At 43.4% G+C, this 16,196-nt stretch overlaps 1 protein-coding gene across 1 annotated transcript; it reads right to left on the bottom strand.

Annotated features, from left to right (window-relative positions):
- Nucleotides 1-2,336: 2,336 nt before the first annotated feature.
- LOC148063630 (semaphorin-4E-like) lies at nucleotides 2,337-3,384 on the bottom strand. Its single transcript, XM_087811783.1, has 6 exons — nucleotides 3,272-3,384; nucleotides 3,137-3,199; nucleotides 2,967-3,065; nucleotides 2,724-2,817; nucleotides 2,578-2,655; nucleotides 2,337-2,518 (listed from the first exon to the last, which is right to left on the bottom strand). The coding sequence occupies exons 1-6, from the start codon at nucleotides 3,365-3,367 to the stop codon at nucleotides 2,337-2,339; spliced, it is 612 nt and encodes a 203-aa protein (XP_087667909.1). The 5' UTR covers nucleotides 3,368-3,384.
- Between the last annotated feature and the right edge of the window lie 12,812 nt (nucleotides 3,385-16,196).

The raw sequence follows: 16,196 nt of genomic DNA, 5'->3' as shown, positions 1-16,196 counted from the left end.
ACCATAAATGTATTGAAATGGTAATTAAAACAATCTTAGTCACTTAAATATCTACAAAGGTATAATCATATCAGTAGAAGAAATAAAACATCAAAATGTTTTTTTTTTTGTTGCAGCCATAAGATCGACGGTGTTAATAGTATTTTTGCTTTTTTAAATGTGATACTCTATACAAGTGTAGAGTTTAATGTAATTATTTATTTTTTGAAAATAGTTGTTTAAGAACTCTAACTGAGCCTGTGTCTCTCTTGCTGGTGCTACATTAAATTACTGACCAGCAAAGTCACCCTTTGACAACACCAACCAACCTTCAACCAGCTCCACCACATACACTTAGACCTTGAATAATAGCAAGTAAGTAAGTAAGTACGTAATTCTTATTTGTATAGCGCTTTTCTAGACCAGGGTCACAAAGCGCTTAAACAATCAAAACAACATTCAATAAAGTATATATTTTAAAGGTCAAGATAAAACTGATAACACAACAGGAGTTCCAGAAAATCAAGGAAAAGCCTGAACAAATAGAAACATCTTAAGATGTTTCTTAAAGGAGTCAGTAGACTCCATCAAGCGCAAAGAGAGAGGAAGATTGTTCCAAAGCTTAGGAGCAACAGCCTGAAAAGATTTCTCTCCTCTGGTCCTGAACCGTGTGCGAGGAACCATAAGTAGATTCTGATCCACAGACTTCAGAGCCTGAGCTGGGGTGTAAGGCTGGATCAGATCAGTGATGTGAGGAGGAGCCTGACCATCAATAGCTCTGAAAGTAAGAACCAGAATTTTAAAGTTGATCCTAAAAGAAACTGGAAGCCAGTGAAGAGTTTTAAGGATCGGAGAAATGTGAGTTCTTCTACTTGAGCGGGTTAGAATTCTCGCTGCAGAGTTTTGTATTAACTGCAGGCGAGACAGCTCCTTCTTGTAAGACATGAAAACAAACTGTTACAATAGTCCAGACGAGAAGGAACAAACGCCTGGATTACAAGATCCAGATCATGTTCCGACAACATTTTACTAAGTTTAGAGATTTTTCTCAGTTGAAGGAAACAGTTTCTGATCAGTTTTCTGCAGTGTTGAATAAGAGACATGTCTTTATCAAACAACTCCCAGGTTTCTCAGGCTCAGTTTGACAGATTAATGTTATTAATCTAAATGTCACCCCACACACTACCAGGTTCACCCGTGCCTAAAACCGACAATGCATGGTCGAGGTCTGCTCAGGATCTTTACACATGAGTGGAAACGTTATCTCCATTTTCTTGGTTGTTAATCACTTGCTCCTTGCTGTTGGTGCAAACTTGATCCCTCAGCCAAGAGCCTACGTGGGCTAAAGCAATGTGGCCATTGTAAAAGTTCCAAAACAGGAGTCCACAGACAGAACAAACCGCCAGCAGCAACCCAATCTGCAGAGACAGGAGAGCGTAATCGTATTGTTGAGGTTGGGTCTCTTCTGTCTTTTCTTCAATGGTGACATTGTACTGGGCAACTGTGGTTTTGTATTCAGCATCTTTGGAGCTCATCACAGACAGACAGCGGTAGTGACCAGTGTCAGACTTTGAGACCTTCAGGATGAGCAGTCCATCTTGTTGCTCCAGACGATGAGGTGAAGAGATCAGTGGGGAGTTATCTTTCTCCCACCTCATCGTTGCCAGCTTTGATTCCAGAGAGCATAGAAGCTTTAAACATCAACGCTTTTCCTCCCAGTGGCTCAATGGCCTCCTTAATTATTATGGGAAGATCAACTCTACCTTCAACTATGAATATATGGGGTCTTCTACTATCATTGATTCCAGCCTACCGTGCTGCATTATCTATGCACTGCAAGAAGATGAGCAGAAGCAGGATTTCATAAGATGTATGGAATATATTTCAAACAAATTTTAACATAGCAAACCTACTGAGCCAGGTCGAGGAACTGGTAATGGATCTTTGTTGGGCATCCATCCATCAGAATACCTTATCATGAATGTTCCTTCTGAAAACACTCTGCTGATGTCTGTCACACTGTAGACACACACTGCTGAGCAACTGCATAGAAAGAATGTGTAACGATGGATAAACTTTGAGAAGCAACAGTATTAAAACTTGGATGAAAGATACACACGTCTGTGATGTGAAGACAGCAAAGAACAAACATGACTTCCAGTCTTGTTGGGGGTCACACCAGCGGAATGTGTCCTGGATCATGGAAGTTCCTTTGCAACCTGGAACTGGACATTCTAGTCTGGCTTTAACAAATGATGTCCACTTGTTCAGAAGATCAAAACGACCTCCATGGTCTCCCTAAAAAACACCAACATTACTTTAATGTAAACACAAGGAAGAAACAACATAAAGATCTATTAATAAAGACATCCAATTTTTTTTGTTTTCACCTTGCAGACTCGAGCTACTCGGCTAACATGCATAGTTTTATAGTCATACTCCACAGCTTTCTCACTGAAGAACAAGTAGATCTTGTCATCATCTCCAGTGTCACTGTTTTCACTCTCAGGCATCATCTCCATTGAAACAAATGTCGGATCTGTCATGGATAGATGAATGTGATGAAGATCTGAAACACTGATGTTTGATCTCATTTACCAAAGAAGCTTGTCTGGGATGTTTTGATTGCAGATCCTTTTGAGAAAACCTCTCCAACAGCTGAGTACACATCGTCTCCTTTAAATAAAAAAAATGTTTTAGTGCAGAAAAAGATTCATCACATACTTTAACATTATAAATCTGACCGATCATGAGGGAGGCAGAGCTCTCAGAAGGATCAAGTGGACAAACTGATACTTCATTATTTCCCTCGAGAGTCAAGTTTCCATCCATGTATGACTGCAAACACATCAATAAAGGTAATCTAATATGAGTCCTCAAAAATGTTCACATAAAATGACTATTTGATAAATGATGATGAAAATGTTTTGTTGTTTTGCAAAAACATCTTTCATGAACACATCATTATATAAACATACAGTTCTCACCATGTAATCACTCTGTGGTTTTAAAGCATTGGTTCCACACACTAACATCCGGCCGTCCTGTTTTTTCAGCAGGGTTTTGATTTGGTTCCTGCATTCAGTCTGTTGGTTCATAAAATCACCCAAAGATTAAGTTCTGGATTACACATATGAAAACACACATCTTAACTTACAGCTGCATCAATTGCTTTATTTTCACACATCAAAGCCTGTTTTGGTGTCACGTCCCATTTCACCTGAAAGATTACATCACGTGAAATGTTAAAGAGCACAGAGGCAGAATGAACAAAGTATAGTAGTTTTCTTACTGAGTCATTTTTCTTTGTGATGTCATTGAGGTCGAGGGCGTACACCATTCCACTGGCACCCACCATCAGCAGGCCCAGGTCCTCCCTCAGCAGCATGGTGGAGTAGTCCAACACTCCCTTCTCTTGAAACGTGTTATTATTGTCACCTTGGTAGAAGATAAATGATGAATAAACTACTGGAATAATGTATCATTAATGAAGAATAAACTGGGTAGGTAGGTAGAACTTTATTGATCCTTCAACAAAGGTCTTCAACAGGTCTCCTTCGGGAAATTGTTTTTTTCCAATTAGTCACAGAAAATATAGCAATTTTTCATTAAAATAAATCAAAATAAAATAAGAACAGGAACAAAGAGAAATTAAGAGAAAGAACAAGTTCATACAATCTTAAGTCTAAAGATAAAGAACATAGATCAAAGAAAATAACAAAGACAAAGGATACAAGGACTAACATAGAATACAAAGACTAACATAGAAGAAACTACTGGACTAACGTATCATTAATGATGAATAAACTACTGGACTAATGTATCATTAATGATGAATAAACTACTGGACTAATGTATCATTAATGATGAATAAACTACTGGACTAATGTATCATTAATGATGAATAAACTACTGGACTAATGTATCATTAATGATGAATGAACTCATGGACTATTGTACCAAGAACAAAGTCTTAAGTGTTACTTACTGTAATAAGGCACAGATCTGCGAGGGACAGGGTCCAGTACTGAGGCCAGGGCCGACAGCAGGGGCAGAAAGTACAGCAGTAGATTCATTCTTGCTTCTCAGAATTGTCAGGTTTCTTTAAGGTTGTGTACCAGATAATGCCGGATGTAGCTATAGTTATAATCTAACTGTGTAGAAATGAAAGGCATTAAAGGCTGATTCTTTTAAGTATGACAAATAAAGTCTCACAATAGTGACTGTGTTATGTAGTGAAAATGACTTTGTTCCTATGTGATAATTTAACTTAGCAAGAAGCTAAGTGGAATTCATGAAGCAGAAATTATACTAAAGTTAGCAATGTTGACATATTAATATTTTTTAGGGCGACTTAAATATATATTAACACTTATAATCAACAAGTGTACAGCATGTATTATTAATATGTACTCTTCTATGAGGATCTTCGTTTTTTTAATAATTTGTTTTCTCTCTTTACCAATAGTATAAATTGGGGGCCTGAAAACCCACAACCGTGGAGCCAGATGTGGCCGTAAAAAACATTTTAGTGAACCCTTCAACAAACACCTAATACACGTGATAACGGCAAAACATTTAAGTAAGATTTTTCTTCTCTGTATGAATGTAGATGTTTTTGTTAAGTGATCTGTTTTTCTGCTTGATCAATTTTGAAGTATTCACTTTGAATACAAACAGAAGAATTTCACGGCTATGGTTCAATATATGTATACAATCAATCACAACAACGATAACAACAATGTTGTTTTTTTAATTTTAATATACCTTGTTTCATAAAGTTTCTCAATTAGCAAAAATTGATGGTTTCCATCATCAGGTGAACTCTTAGTTGGCTTTGTTTTGAAGTAAATATGTACAGCCAGTGATGGACCTGCAACACCTTCTCTGCTGGCCTAAGAAAGAACCAAATGATAGACTTATTTTAACAAAAATTAAATATAAGATATATAAGTGCATAATTATTTTTCCCATGAATATTTACTTAATAAATAATTCCAAATGGTCGCCTTCTTTCATAAGTTTCCCCCTGGTCACACTACTTCCAAACATGAATATTTATATAACAGTATTTATCCAATCAGAGCTCAGCCATCATTTGTTGTTAGTTCGGGACTGAAATAAAACATAGTTGTCGATTAGACTCACGCATTACCTAATGAAGTTGTTGACGACGCCAGGGCCTTCCAGCAGGCATACGGTGAAGTCATAGTATTCCACTTCTTTGATTCGTTAATCAGAGAGTGTGCTAGCTAATACAGGGAACTTGTGTTGATTTACAACCCACAGTGAATGAAAGAGAAGAAATTAACTTGGTTGCAGATTTTTTGTCAAAGCCATTTTCAAAAAGGAACATATTTATTTGTGTCTATTCCTCTAGATCTAGAGTATATATAATTTTGTTTATGTAACTTATATACTGTAGTTGTTTAATCCATGACAGGTGGGATGCCTGGGTAGTGAATCTGAATTTGGTCATACTAGTCATAAAATCAATGTGTTTAGAAGTGCTTTAATGTACTCAATCTGGTGGGAATTTGGGTGATTACCGAGAAATCATGTAACTTCTGGTAAGAAGTGCCCTCCTTGCAAGATCTATAAAATGTCTTGAATCCTAGATATTGATGATGTTTCTATTGCATTGCTTAATAAAAGATTGATCTGTTACTTGAGACTGCTCATCTCTTCAATAAAGACACCTGCTCATCCCATGAAGCTTGTGGTCACAAACTCCTGCCACCACAATAGGAGCCAATAAGAACACTGAAACGCGTGTCAACCGCCTGGGTTTATCCAACACGTCCTCACATCCGAGGCGTCATATCGTCCGACGCCATGCAATGCCCCCGGGCGTCACTAGGGTTACGGTATAGGGGGGACAAAAACGTCGGTTTTAGCCTACCTGAGTCACCCAGTAAAATACAGAGCACTCCCCAACGTCAGATTCAAACGACCTGGGTAATATTTGATGCGTCGCCAAACTCTTTGTTGTCATGGTAACGTGACGTGACGTGTTGGTGTTGTTATTTGGCTACCGTAATTCTAAAACTATGAAGCGCACTTGAAATGATTAATGTCAACAGTGCGATACCTTCACTTGTTCTAACCGACCTTGAACCACTTTCAGGTGGTACACGGTGACCATAAATCGTTAAAAAGTGCTTCATTTGTATTTTTTTAAGGTTGGATTATTCACGCATCGCGGAAGTCAAGAGGCTCTCGTGGAGTAATACATGCTTAAAAGGTCCTGTAAAAGTTAATATATTGTATATTGTTAGGTGTTACAACTCCACAATGTTGACATTTTTTTATGAATGAGTAAAATAAAGTCTGGATGTGCTATTTCGCTTGATCCTCTTTATTATCCGGTGAGCTTTCGTATAAAAAAGAACCTTTCATTGAGATTGCGTTTATGGACGTATGTTTTCTTTTTATTTAGCTGCGATCATGAGCGATCTACGTAACATTTGTCAACAGTAATCGCGATCCTGCAGAGGTGACGTCACACACGCTAATAAACGGGAGTTTAGTAAAACACACATTGACAAAGTAATGATCCAGTTCCTAAAAAATTATCCTTGTTTATTTAACTTGAAAAATGTGCATTTAATCTGGAATAGAATGAGATATTGTGCTTGTTTGTTTAAAAGCGCCATGGAAAAGAATTGTAGATGTGTACTTGTATAAAGACCGAGTTCAGTTTTGTAGTTTCAGCGTCAGCTAAAAAGTTTTCAAACTGCCACACTACATACGAAACTTCCTTCAAACCTCCGGATGTTGACGTCACACTTGTTGACAAAGATCTATAGCATTTTGTGCTCGCGCTCCTGCAGAGCGGATATAATTATTGCTTTAAGTCAACTCTATAAAATAATGTTTTCATTGCGTGTAATGTAACTTTCTGTTGTGCGCTGTGCACGAGAGCTAGTTCGCTAAAACACTGAATAGCTTTTTAAATTATAATGCAACTCACAAACGTATTTTGTTTGATATTTTGAAAGGACGAAAATATATTTATATTCCAATAAAAAGTTTGCTATATTGGTAGGTCGTGGTAGGCGATTTATTTTATTGATATTCAAGATATTGTTTTCATTCATCACTTCTGCATATTAATATAGATAACATATTTATCGTATTTAAATATATAAGTATATTTTATTTTAACCCTTTTGGATGAGGGATTTGATCTGTTGTAGTTCTCTTTAAATGAAAGAATATATATAAAATAATAATGAAAAGTATTTTAAATTCCAGCATAAAAAGGTAAACCAAATTGGAAACACCATAAAACAATGGATGCAGGAAACATGGAGAGCTTATCTCTGAGTGCATGATCAAGTATACTTTCTTGTATTTATTTATTTATTATATTCAAAAGGGAGCACTAGTATGTTTTTGTTTAGTTTTTGCATGGAAGTTACCTCCAAGAACTGCCCAGAACTCCAGACCTGCTTGACATGAAACCTTTCTCTCTGTGGTTCCTGCCAAATGATTTCAAATGTGAAGTAAGTGAGTAAGTAATATTTGTAAGCATAGTGAACACAAAAACCTAAAGCCCATCCCATCATTGAAATAATCTAAAATGCAATTCTATGTTCTTTTCTAGTTGGGATGGAGTGCTGCATATCAGACATGTGCTGGACTAACCATCGGAGGTGGAAGGGGTCAATTCCTCTCTGGAATAGCATCGACCAACAAACACAGCAGGTGAGATGCTTATAAAACGGATAAAACTGGAGTCCGTTTCCTTCGCTCCAACACAACGTCACATCCGGGTCTTAATACTTTGCTTTATGGAGAAAAAAGGTCAATGCAGAGTGTACGGGTCGTTTATTCGCCGCTTCAGGTCAAACAAAGATACAAACTTACGATCGATCGGCCACGCTCTTTGCCGGCAGCTCTACAGATCAATAGCTCCGGGAAAGACGGTCCAGTACTATAGAGCATCGCTATATTTAAGGGAAAGTTTCCTGTCCAGGGGGTCGTCTCTTCCGGGGCAGATGGTTCTTTCAAGTTCGTTCATGTCTCGTGTCACCTGGAGAGTAACTTCCTTGCTTCCCTGTTGCGTGGCCCTGTTACGTATAGAGTATAATCATTTTGAATCTAAGAGTTACATCATACACACTTTGGTCATTAAAATAGTCATGTTTGGTAATAATGATAAATACATTTGTGTGGCAGGACACACTGACATGCTGACGCTTATGGTCAAGGTTTTCTGGGTTCTGTTGTTGGTAAACTAACTGCTGGACTGGAGTCAGAGTGCTCTTGAGGTTCACCATGAACCCAGGTTAGCAATATGGCTCAACATCTTCTGTGTGTGAGCGTGACTTTCTACCTCTGACCTGGCAAGGATCAACCAGTCGCAAAATAGTTCAAGATCCTCACCCCATTCATATTTTATATTTTTTATGTATTATTTTTTTTATTGTTTATGAAAAATTGCTGGCTACTGGAAAAAAACATTTTTTAATTTTAAAGTTTTACCTTACCTTACCTTACCTTACCTTATTCTGCTCACTCTCCCTCAGTCTTTGTCGGTTCGTCACACTTGTTGTCCCGTGTTCATCTAGTTCGTGTTTCACGTTTCAGACTTCGGATGTATATTTCCTGGACTACCTGTGACGATCCCTCTGCCTGCTGCTAATAAATCTGTCAAGGTTGACAATCAGACACTTTCTGCGCCTGAGTTTCCTTCCGCACCCTGACAGAACGAACTGACCAACAATGAACCCAGCAGAAAGTTCCTCCCCCGAGTCCAGTGTGACTTACCGTGAGCAGGTCACGAGTAATGCTTCTTCCCTCGCCAAGCTGAGGTACGGCATGGGGGCAATGGCCGCCTGGCACGTTTCCCAGCAGCAGACACTGGGCCATCAAGTGGCACAGATCCAAGCTCTGGGTGAACAGATGGAGGTGCTCTCCAACCAGTTCCTGCCCCCCCGGGCCTGCCCTCGCTGGAGGAGTTCACCACGGTCCTGGAGCGCATTTTTCAGCGTGGCCCTCTGGGTCGAGAGTCAGCTCGATCTCTCCTCCGCCTGCGCCAAGCGGCACAGCACGTGTAGGACTTCGCCATCCAGTTCCGCATCATGGCAGCGGAGAGCAACTGGCCCGACTCCACGCTCGCTGAGGTCTTCATCGAGGCCCTCACTCCCCGGATCCGAGTTCACCTCATCCCGCTGTCGCTGCCAGGGACCCTGGATGAGATGATCGAGCTGGTCACCCGCATCGAGATTCGTCAACGCGCCGAGGAGTCCCGGGGTCGGGCACCCATTTCTGCCATCCAGCGGTTCCACTCTGCCCATGCACCGCACCGCCGTCTGCCACGTGCAGTCTGAGGACATCGAGGGACACCGTGCCAGGAGATGTCCAGTAAAGGAGAGGAGGGTCAGGACGGGTCCGGCACCACCATCTCCTCATCCCTCACGTCCCGCCATTTCTGTGACTCTGAGCCGGTACGGGCACCACTGGTCCGTACCCGCATTCATCGATTCAGGAGCGGACGGTAACTTCGTCTCAGTGGCGCCGGTGAGTCGACACGACATTCCTCTCCGGCGGCTGCCACGTCCCATCCCGGTCCAAGCTCTCGACGGTCACGTCCTGAGCCGAGTGGAGCGCCGCACTCTACCGCTCCGCCTCTCTTTCGCTGATGGCCACGTCAAAGAGATCCAGCTCCTCGTCATGGCCTGCTCACCGCACCCCCTCATCTTGGGTCTCCCCTGGCTCCAGCAACACCAGCCACGGATCCAGTGGTCTCCTCTCTCGGTGGTCGGGTGGGGGTTGGGTTGTGACCAGCAGTGTTTCACCTCTCTCTCTCTCTCTGTTCTGCCCGTAGGCTCGCCTCTCCTTCCAGTGCGCCTAACCTCGTCGCTGATATCTCCTGCGTCCTGCGTGATTACCATGACCTGAGGGAGGTTTTTTCTAAGACTTGTGCCATAAGTCTACCTCCTCATCGGTTCTATGATTGCGCGATTGATCTATTACCCGGTGCTGAGCCACAACAAGGGCGCTTGTACTCCCTCTCTCTCCCTGAGACTGAGGCCATGAACACTTATATAAAGGAGTCATTGGCGACAGGCATCATTCGTCCCTCTTCTTCCCCGGCTGGCGTGGGTTTTTTCTTTGTAGGCAAGAAGGACAGGTCCCTCAGACCATGTATTGATTACCGCTCGCTTAATAACATCACTATTAAGAACCGCTATTCCCTCCTGCTTATGTCATCTGCGTTCGAGACTCTTAAAGGGGCCACTGTGTTCACCAAATTAGACTTGCGCAACGCCTATCATCTCGTTCGCATTCGCCAGGGCGACGAATGGAAAAGTCATGTCGTTCGGCTTAACCAATGCCCCTGTGGTTTTTCAAGCCTTGGTGAATGACGTATTACGGGAGTTCCTTAAGCAGTTTGTTTTCGTTTATTTAGACGATATCCTGATTTTTTGGAAGGACGAACGGTCCCACCGCCAGCATGTACACTCAGTCCTTAGCCGTCTTCTCGCGCATCAACTGTTCGTCAAGGCAGAGAAGTGGGAGTTTCATGTCCAGACCGTCTCATTCCTCGGTTATATCATTAGCCCTCGTAGAATCTCTATGGATCCCGCCAAGGTACAGGCGGTCTCCGACTGGCCGGCCCCCATCCTCCGGCAACCTGATTCCCGTCTCCAGTTCCTGGTCGAGGTCGACGCTTCTAGCACAGGGCTGGGCGCGGTCCTGTCCCAGAGATGCTCTGCAGATGGCAAGATTCACCCCTGTGCCTTCTTTACCGCAAGCTCACTACCGCGGAACGGAACTATGATGTGGGGGATCGAGAGCTCCTCGCCATCAAGGGGGTTCCGCCACTGGCTGGAGGGGGCGGATAACCCGTTTGTGGTTTGGACCGACCACCACAACCTAGAATATCTGAGAACTGCATGCCGGCTGAACCCACGGCACACCCAGTGGTCATTATTCTTCGCCAGATTCAACTTCATGGTAACTTTGGTAGACCTGGGAGCAAGAACTGTAAAGCAGATGCCCTTTCGCGCATTTTTGACCCCACTGACTCTGACACAGCCCCGATCCTGAAGCCGGGGCATGTCGTGGGGTCGCTGGTTTGGGAGGTAGAGGAGCGAGTCCGGAGAGCCAACCGCCGGACTCCTCCTCCGACTTCTGGTCCTTCTAACCGTCTCTTTGTGCCGGAAAACCTCCGCAAGCAGGTCCTCCACTGGTGCCATGCGTCCAAGTGGTCCTGTCACCCAGGACAGCAACGGTCCCTAACTCTGGTGCGGCGGCGGTTCTGGTGGCCTGGGCTTGCGAGGGACGTCGCGAAGTCGGCCTGTCCGGTGTGTACAACCAGCAAGACCTCATCCGCTCCCTCGTCTGGGAAGCTGCTTCGGCTGCCAGTGGCTGATCGTCCATGGTCCCATATATCTATGGACTTCGTCACCGGACTGCCGGCCTCAGAGGGCATGACTGCGGTGCTGACTGTCGTCGACAGGTTCTCCAAGATGGCCCACTTTGTCCCGCTGCCCAAGCTACCGGACCACGAGACATGGCCGAGGCGGTCCTGGCCCATGTGTTCCGTCTCCACGGCCTGCCCCGGGACATTGTCTTGGACCGGGGGCCCCAGTTCACCTCCCGCTTTTGGACAGAGTGGGGCTCAGCACCAAAGACATCAGTCTCCACTTACCTTCACATAAGCTCGCTCCCCATTTCATGGGACCCTATGCCATCACCAAGGTGGTGAACCCTGTCGCGGTCCGCCTACGCCTTCCTAAGGAGATGCGCATTCACCCCACTTTCCACGTTTCGAAGGTTAAACCCGGTAGAGTGTCCCCGCTGGTTCCGGCCTCTAAACCTCCTCCCCCTCCTAGGGTGGTTGAGGGTGAGAAGGTGTTCAAGGTACGGAAGATCCTCAACTCTCAGCGGGTTGGTCGGGGCTACCAGTACCTGGTGGATTGGCAGGGTTACGGGCCTGAGGAGCGTTCCTGGGAGCCCACTCGGAACATTCTCGACAGGAGTACAATGCTCAGACTAAAAAAACATTCCATCACCCAAGACCCAGAGCTAAGACTTTTCACGTGTATTTTTGTTGTCTTTGTATTGCCTCATTCTGTGTTTTGTTTTTTTGTTCTGGGTTTTTCTCTCTCCTGCCTGGTACATTTTCTCATTTTTCTGCCTGCCTGTGCCCTTGACCTGTTTTTCTGGATATCGTACCTGTCGGATATATATTTCCTGGACTACCTGTGACGATCCCTCTGCCTGCTGCTAATAAATCGGTCAAGTTTGACAATCAGACACTTTCTGCGCCTGGGTTTCCTTCAGCACCTTGACAATTATTCAATCCAAAAAAGAATTACTTCCATCAAAAAATATATTTTTCAATTTAAAATCGATTTTTTTCAAACTGCTTTGTTTGACTTAAGTTTTGTGTAGGGCCATATTATGGGTAGGATGTTTCTGTTTTAATCTATGTGTCTTTCTGCCTTCATTGATCAATAACCAGCAGCAAACCACCTGCAACACACACAAAAACAAGATAGATTCATGAAACAACAGGCAAATATTAAGATAAATAAAAATATAATGAAGTCAATCTTATCTAATCTATAGTGTGTTTTAGGCAATACAGTATCATATATGCTAATTTTTCATAGAAATGCTTTCGGGTATTCCTTACATGGTCGTGTTTGACATGATAAAAATGATTTCTATACGTGTAATGTGTGAGGATATCTTACTGTAACACTGATGGATATTATTATGAATCATGATATAAATATCAGTCAGTTTCTGTTAATAAATATCAGAAATGGACAGAATCTTTACTTGCATCTACAATTGTATTCCATGGCACTTTTAAACAAACAAGCACAATATCCCATTTGATTCCTGTGGTGTGACGGGTCTACATTACGTGCACGGCGAAGGGATACAGTAATGATGTGACCTAATAGAAATCAGATGTACGCATGTTTTGAACAGATTCTACGTCTGAGGTGTGTAAAAAATTAAGGTCAAATATAGATTTTTTCAAGTTAAATAAACAAGGAACATTTATTAGGAACTGGATCATTACTTTGTCAATGTGTGTTTTTCTAAACTCCTGTTTATTAGCGTGTGATGTCAGCTCTGCAGGATCGCGATTACTGTTGACAAACCTCACATAGATCGCTCATAATAGCAGCTAAATATAAAGAAAACATATGTCCATATACGCAATCTCAATGAAAGGGTTTATTTTCATACAAAAGCGCACCGGATTATAAAGAGTATCAAGCGAAATAGCACATCCAGACTTTATTTTACTCATTCATAAAACAATCTCAACATTGTAAGTAAGTAAGTAAGTAATTTTTATTTATATAGCGATTTTCCAGACCAGGAGTTGTAACACCTAAAAATATACAATATAGTCACTTTTACAGGACCGTTTAAGCATTTATAACTCCGCGGGAGCCTCTTGAACAATCCAAGCTTCAAAAAATACAAATCAATCAGAATCAGAATCAGAATCCTTTATTGTCCCGCGAGGGGAAATTCGTTTTAACAACAGCAAGAGTGATATACCAAAAAAATAAAAAATAAAATAAAATAAAACACCCAGAAATAAAATATTAAAAAGAAAAGAAAAAATCTAAATAGAATAGAAAATAAATCTGCACTATATTATATACACAATCATACTTACAAGAATAACAAGAAAGGTGCCGTTAAATAATTATCTTTGTGTGTTCTTATTGTGGAGTCTGATGGCAGCAGGGAGGAAGGACCTGTGGTACCTCTCCCTCACACACCGGGGATGGAGCATCCTATCACTGATGGAGCTCCTCAATGCCCTCAGTGTGTGCTGGAGAGGGTGAGACAAGTTCTTCCTCATGGAGGCCAACTTGCTCCGTATCCTCCTCCCAGTCACTTCCTCCACAGGATCCAGGGGGCGCCCTAAGACGTAACCGGCCTTCTTAATAAGGCTGTCCAGTTTAGCCCTATCCTTTGCTGTCATGCTGCTCCCCCAGCAGACCACACCGTTGAAGATGGCAGAGGCCACTACTGAGTCATAGAATGACTTCAGGAGTGGCCCCTGGACACCAAACGACCTCAACCTCCGGAGCAGGTAGAGTCTACTCCGCCCTTTATAAAGAGCAGCAGTGTTATCCACCCAGTCCAGGCGGTTGTTGAGGTGAACACCCAGGAACTTGTAAGACGTGACAATCTCAATGTCCTGTCCCTGGATGTTCAGTGGTGAGGGGGAGATGGAGGGACACCGCCGGAAATCCACAATCAACTCCTTAGTTTTGCTGGAGTTGATCTGGAGGTGGTTTTCCAGGCACCAGTCAACAAAGTCCTGGACAAGTCCCCGGTACGACCCATCATCCCCGTCCTTAATGAGGCCGACGATGGCGGAGTCGTCCGAGAACTTTTGCAGGTGACTGGTGGGAGACAGGTGTTGGAAATCTGCAGTGTACAGTGAAAAAAGGAACGGTGCCAACACTGTTCCCAGGGGGACCCCTACACTGCACAGTACAGTCTTTGAAACACCATCCCGGGTCCTCACGAACTGTGGACGGTTGGTGAGGTAGTCCACAATCCAGTCCGTGAGGTGAGTGTCCGCTCCAGACAGCTCCAGCTTGTCCCTCAGGATGTTCGACCTGATGGTATTGAAAGCACTGCTTAGAGCCAGGAAAAGGATCCTCACAGTGCTTCCAGGCGACTCCAGGTGAGAAAGTGCTCAGTGGAGAAGGAAGATGATGGCGTCCTCCACACCGATGTCAGGTTGGTAGGCAAACTGCAACGGATCCATGGAGGAGCGCACCAGAGGACTCAGGTAACTAAGGACCAGCCGCTCCAGAGCCTTCATAAGGTGGGATGTCAAGGCCACAGGTCTGTAGCAGCTGGGATCCTTAGGGTGCTGAGTCTTCAGCACCGGTACCACACAGGACGTCTTCCACAGTAGTGGAACTCTTCCCAGGGTCAAGCTCATGTTGAACAGAAGTCCAACAATTTCACATAGCTGGTCAGAGCACGTCTTGAGTACTTTGCCACCGATGCCGTCTGGTCCAGGGGCCTTTGTTGTCCTGGTTCTCCTGAGCTGATTTCTCACCTGGAGAGGTGTGAGGGACAGGCTGGGGTGGGGGGGCATTGTCCCCTGTGGAGTCAGCGGGGGTCTGAAACAATACAAGCTCGGGGGGGAGGAGAAGGTAAAAGTAGAGGTGTGAATGGTGTAGAAGACGGGGGGGGGAGCCGACACCTCAAACCTTGAAAAATAACCGTTTAAGTTGTCAGCCCAATTCTGATCGCCCGCCGCTACCGCTTGAATAGAATAGAATAGAAAAGCTTTATTCATCCCCAGAGGGGAAACACACTTTTACAACAGCGCAGTTTAAAAAAATAAAGTGCAAGGAAAAAAATAAAAATAAAAGAGATAATACAAAATAAAAAAAAAACGATCTTAAAAATATACAAATTATTTACAAAATTAGAAATTTAACACTATTAACAAAATACAATAGAATAAAATAAAATAAAATAAAAATAAAAACAAAAAAATAAAATAAAACACACGAGGAGAAAAACACACTACGGATTAGCATCAGGATATTTAAAGTAGAGAGTTAAATATCCTGACACCAGTTGCGATGAAGGACCTTCTATAACGCTCCGTCCTACACTGGGGGTGCCTGAGCCTGCCAATGAAGGAGCTGGCCAGCTCCTCCACGGTCAGGTGCAGTGGGTGAAGAGCGTTGTCCCTGATGGAGGATAGTCTGGAGAGTGTCCTCCTCTCTCCCACCTCCTCCACCGAGTCCAGCGAGCGGCCCAGGACAGATGCGGCCCTCGTGACCAGCCTGTTCAGTCTCTTCCTGTCCCGGTCCGTGCTGCCTGCTCCCCAGCAGACCACAGCGTAGTGGATAGCAGAGGCTACCACGGAGTCATAAAAGGTCCTTAAAAGTGGTCTGCACACTCCGAAGGACCTCAGTCTCCCCAGGAGGTGGAGGCGACTTCGGCCCTTCTTGTACACGGCGTTGATGTGTGTGGACCAGTTCAGTTTATTGTTGAGGTGAACACCCAGGTATTTGAAGCTGTCCACTAGCTCAATGTCCAAGCCCTGGATGCTCACCGGTTGATGTGGTGGGGACTTTTTCCTGAAGTCAATCACCATCTCCCTTGTCTTACTGGTGTTTAAGCAAAGGTAGTTGCTCTCACACCAGTCAACAAAGTCCTTGATGACTGACCTGTACTCCAGC

This window comes from Callionymus lyra, chromosome 16 (assembly GCF_982586985.1).
Source record: "Callionymus lyra chromosome 16, fCalLyr1.hap1.1, whole genome shotgun sequence".
NCBI lineage: Eukaryota > Metazoa > Chordata > Actinopteri > Syngnathiformes > Callionymidae > Callionymus > Callionymus lyra.
This window is presented reverse-complemented; position numbering and strand designations above follow the sequence as displayed.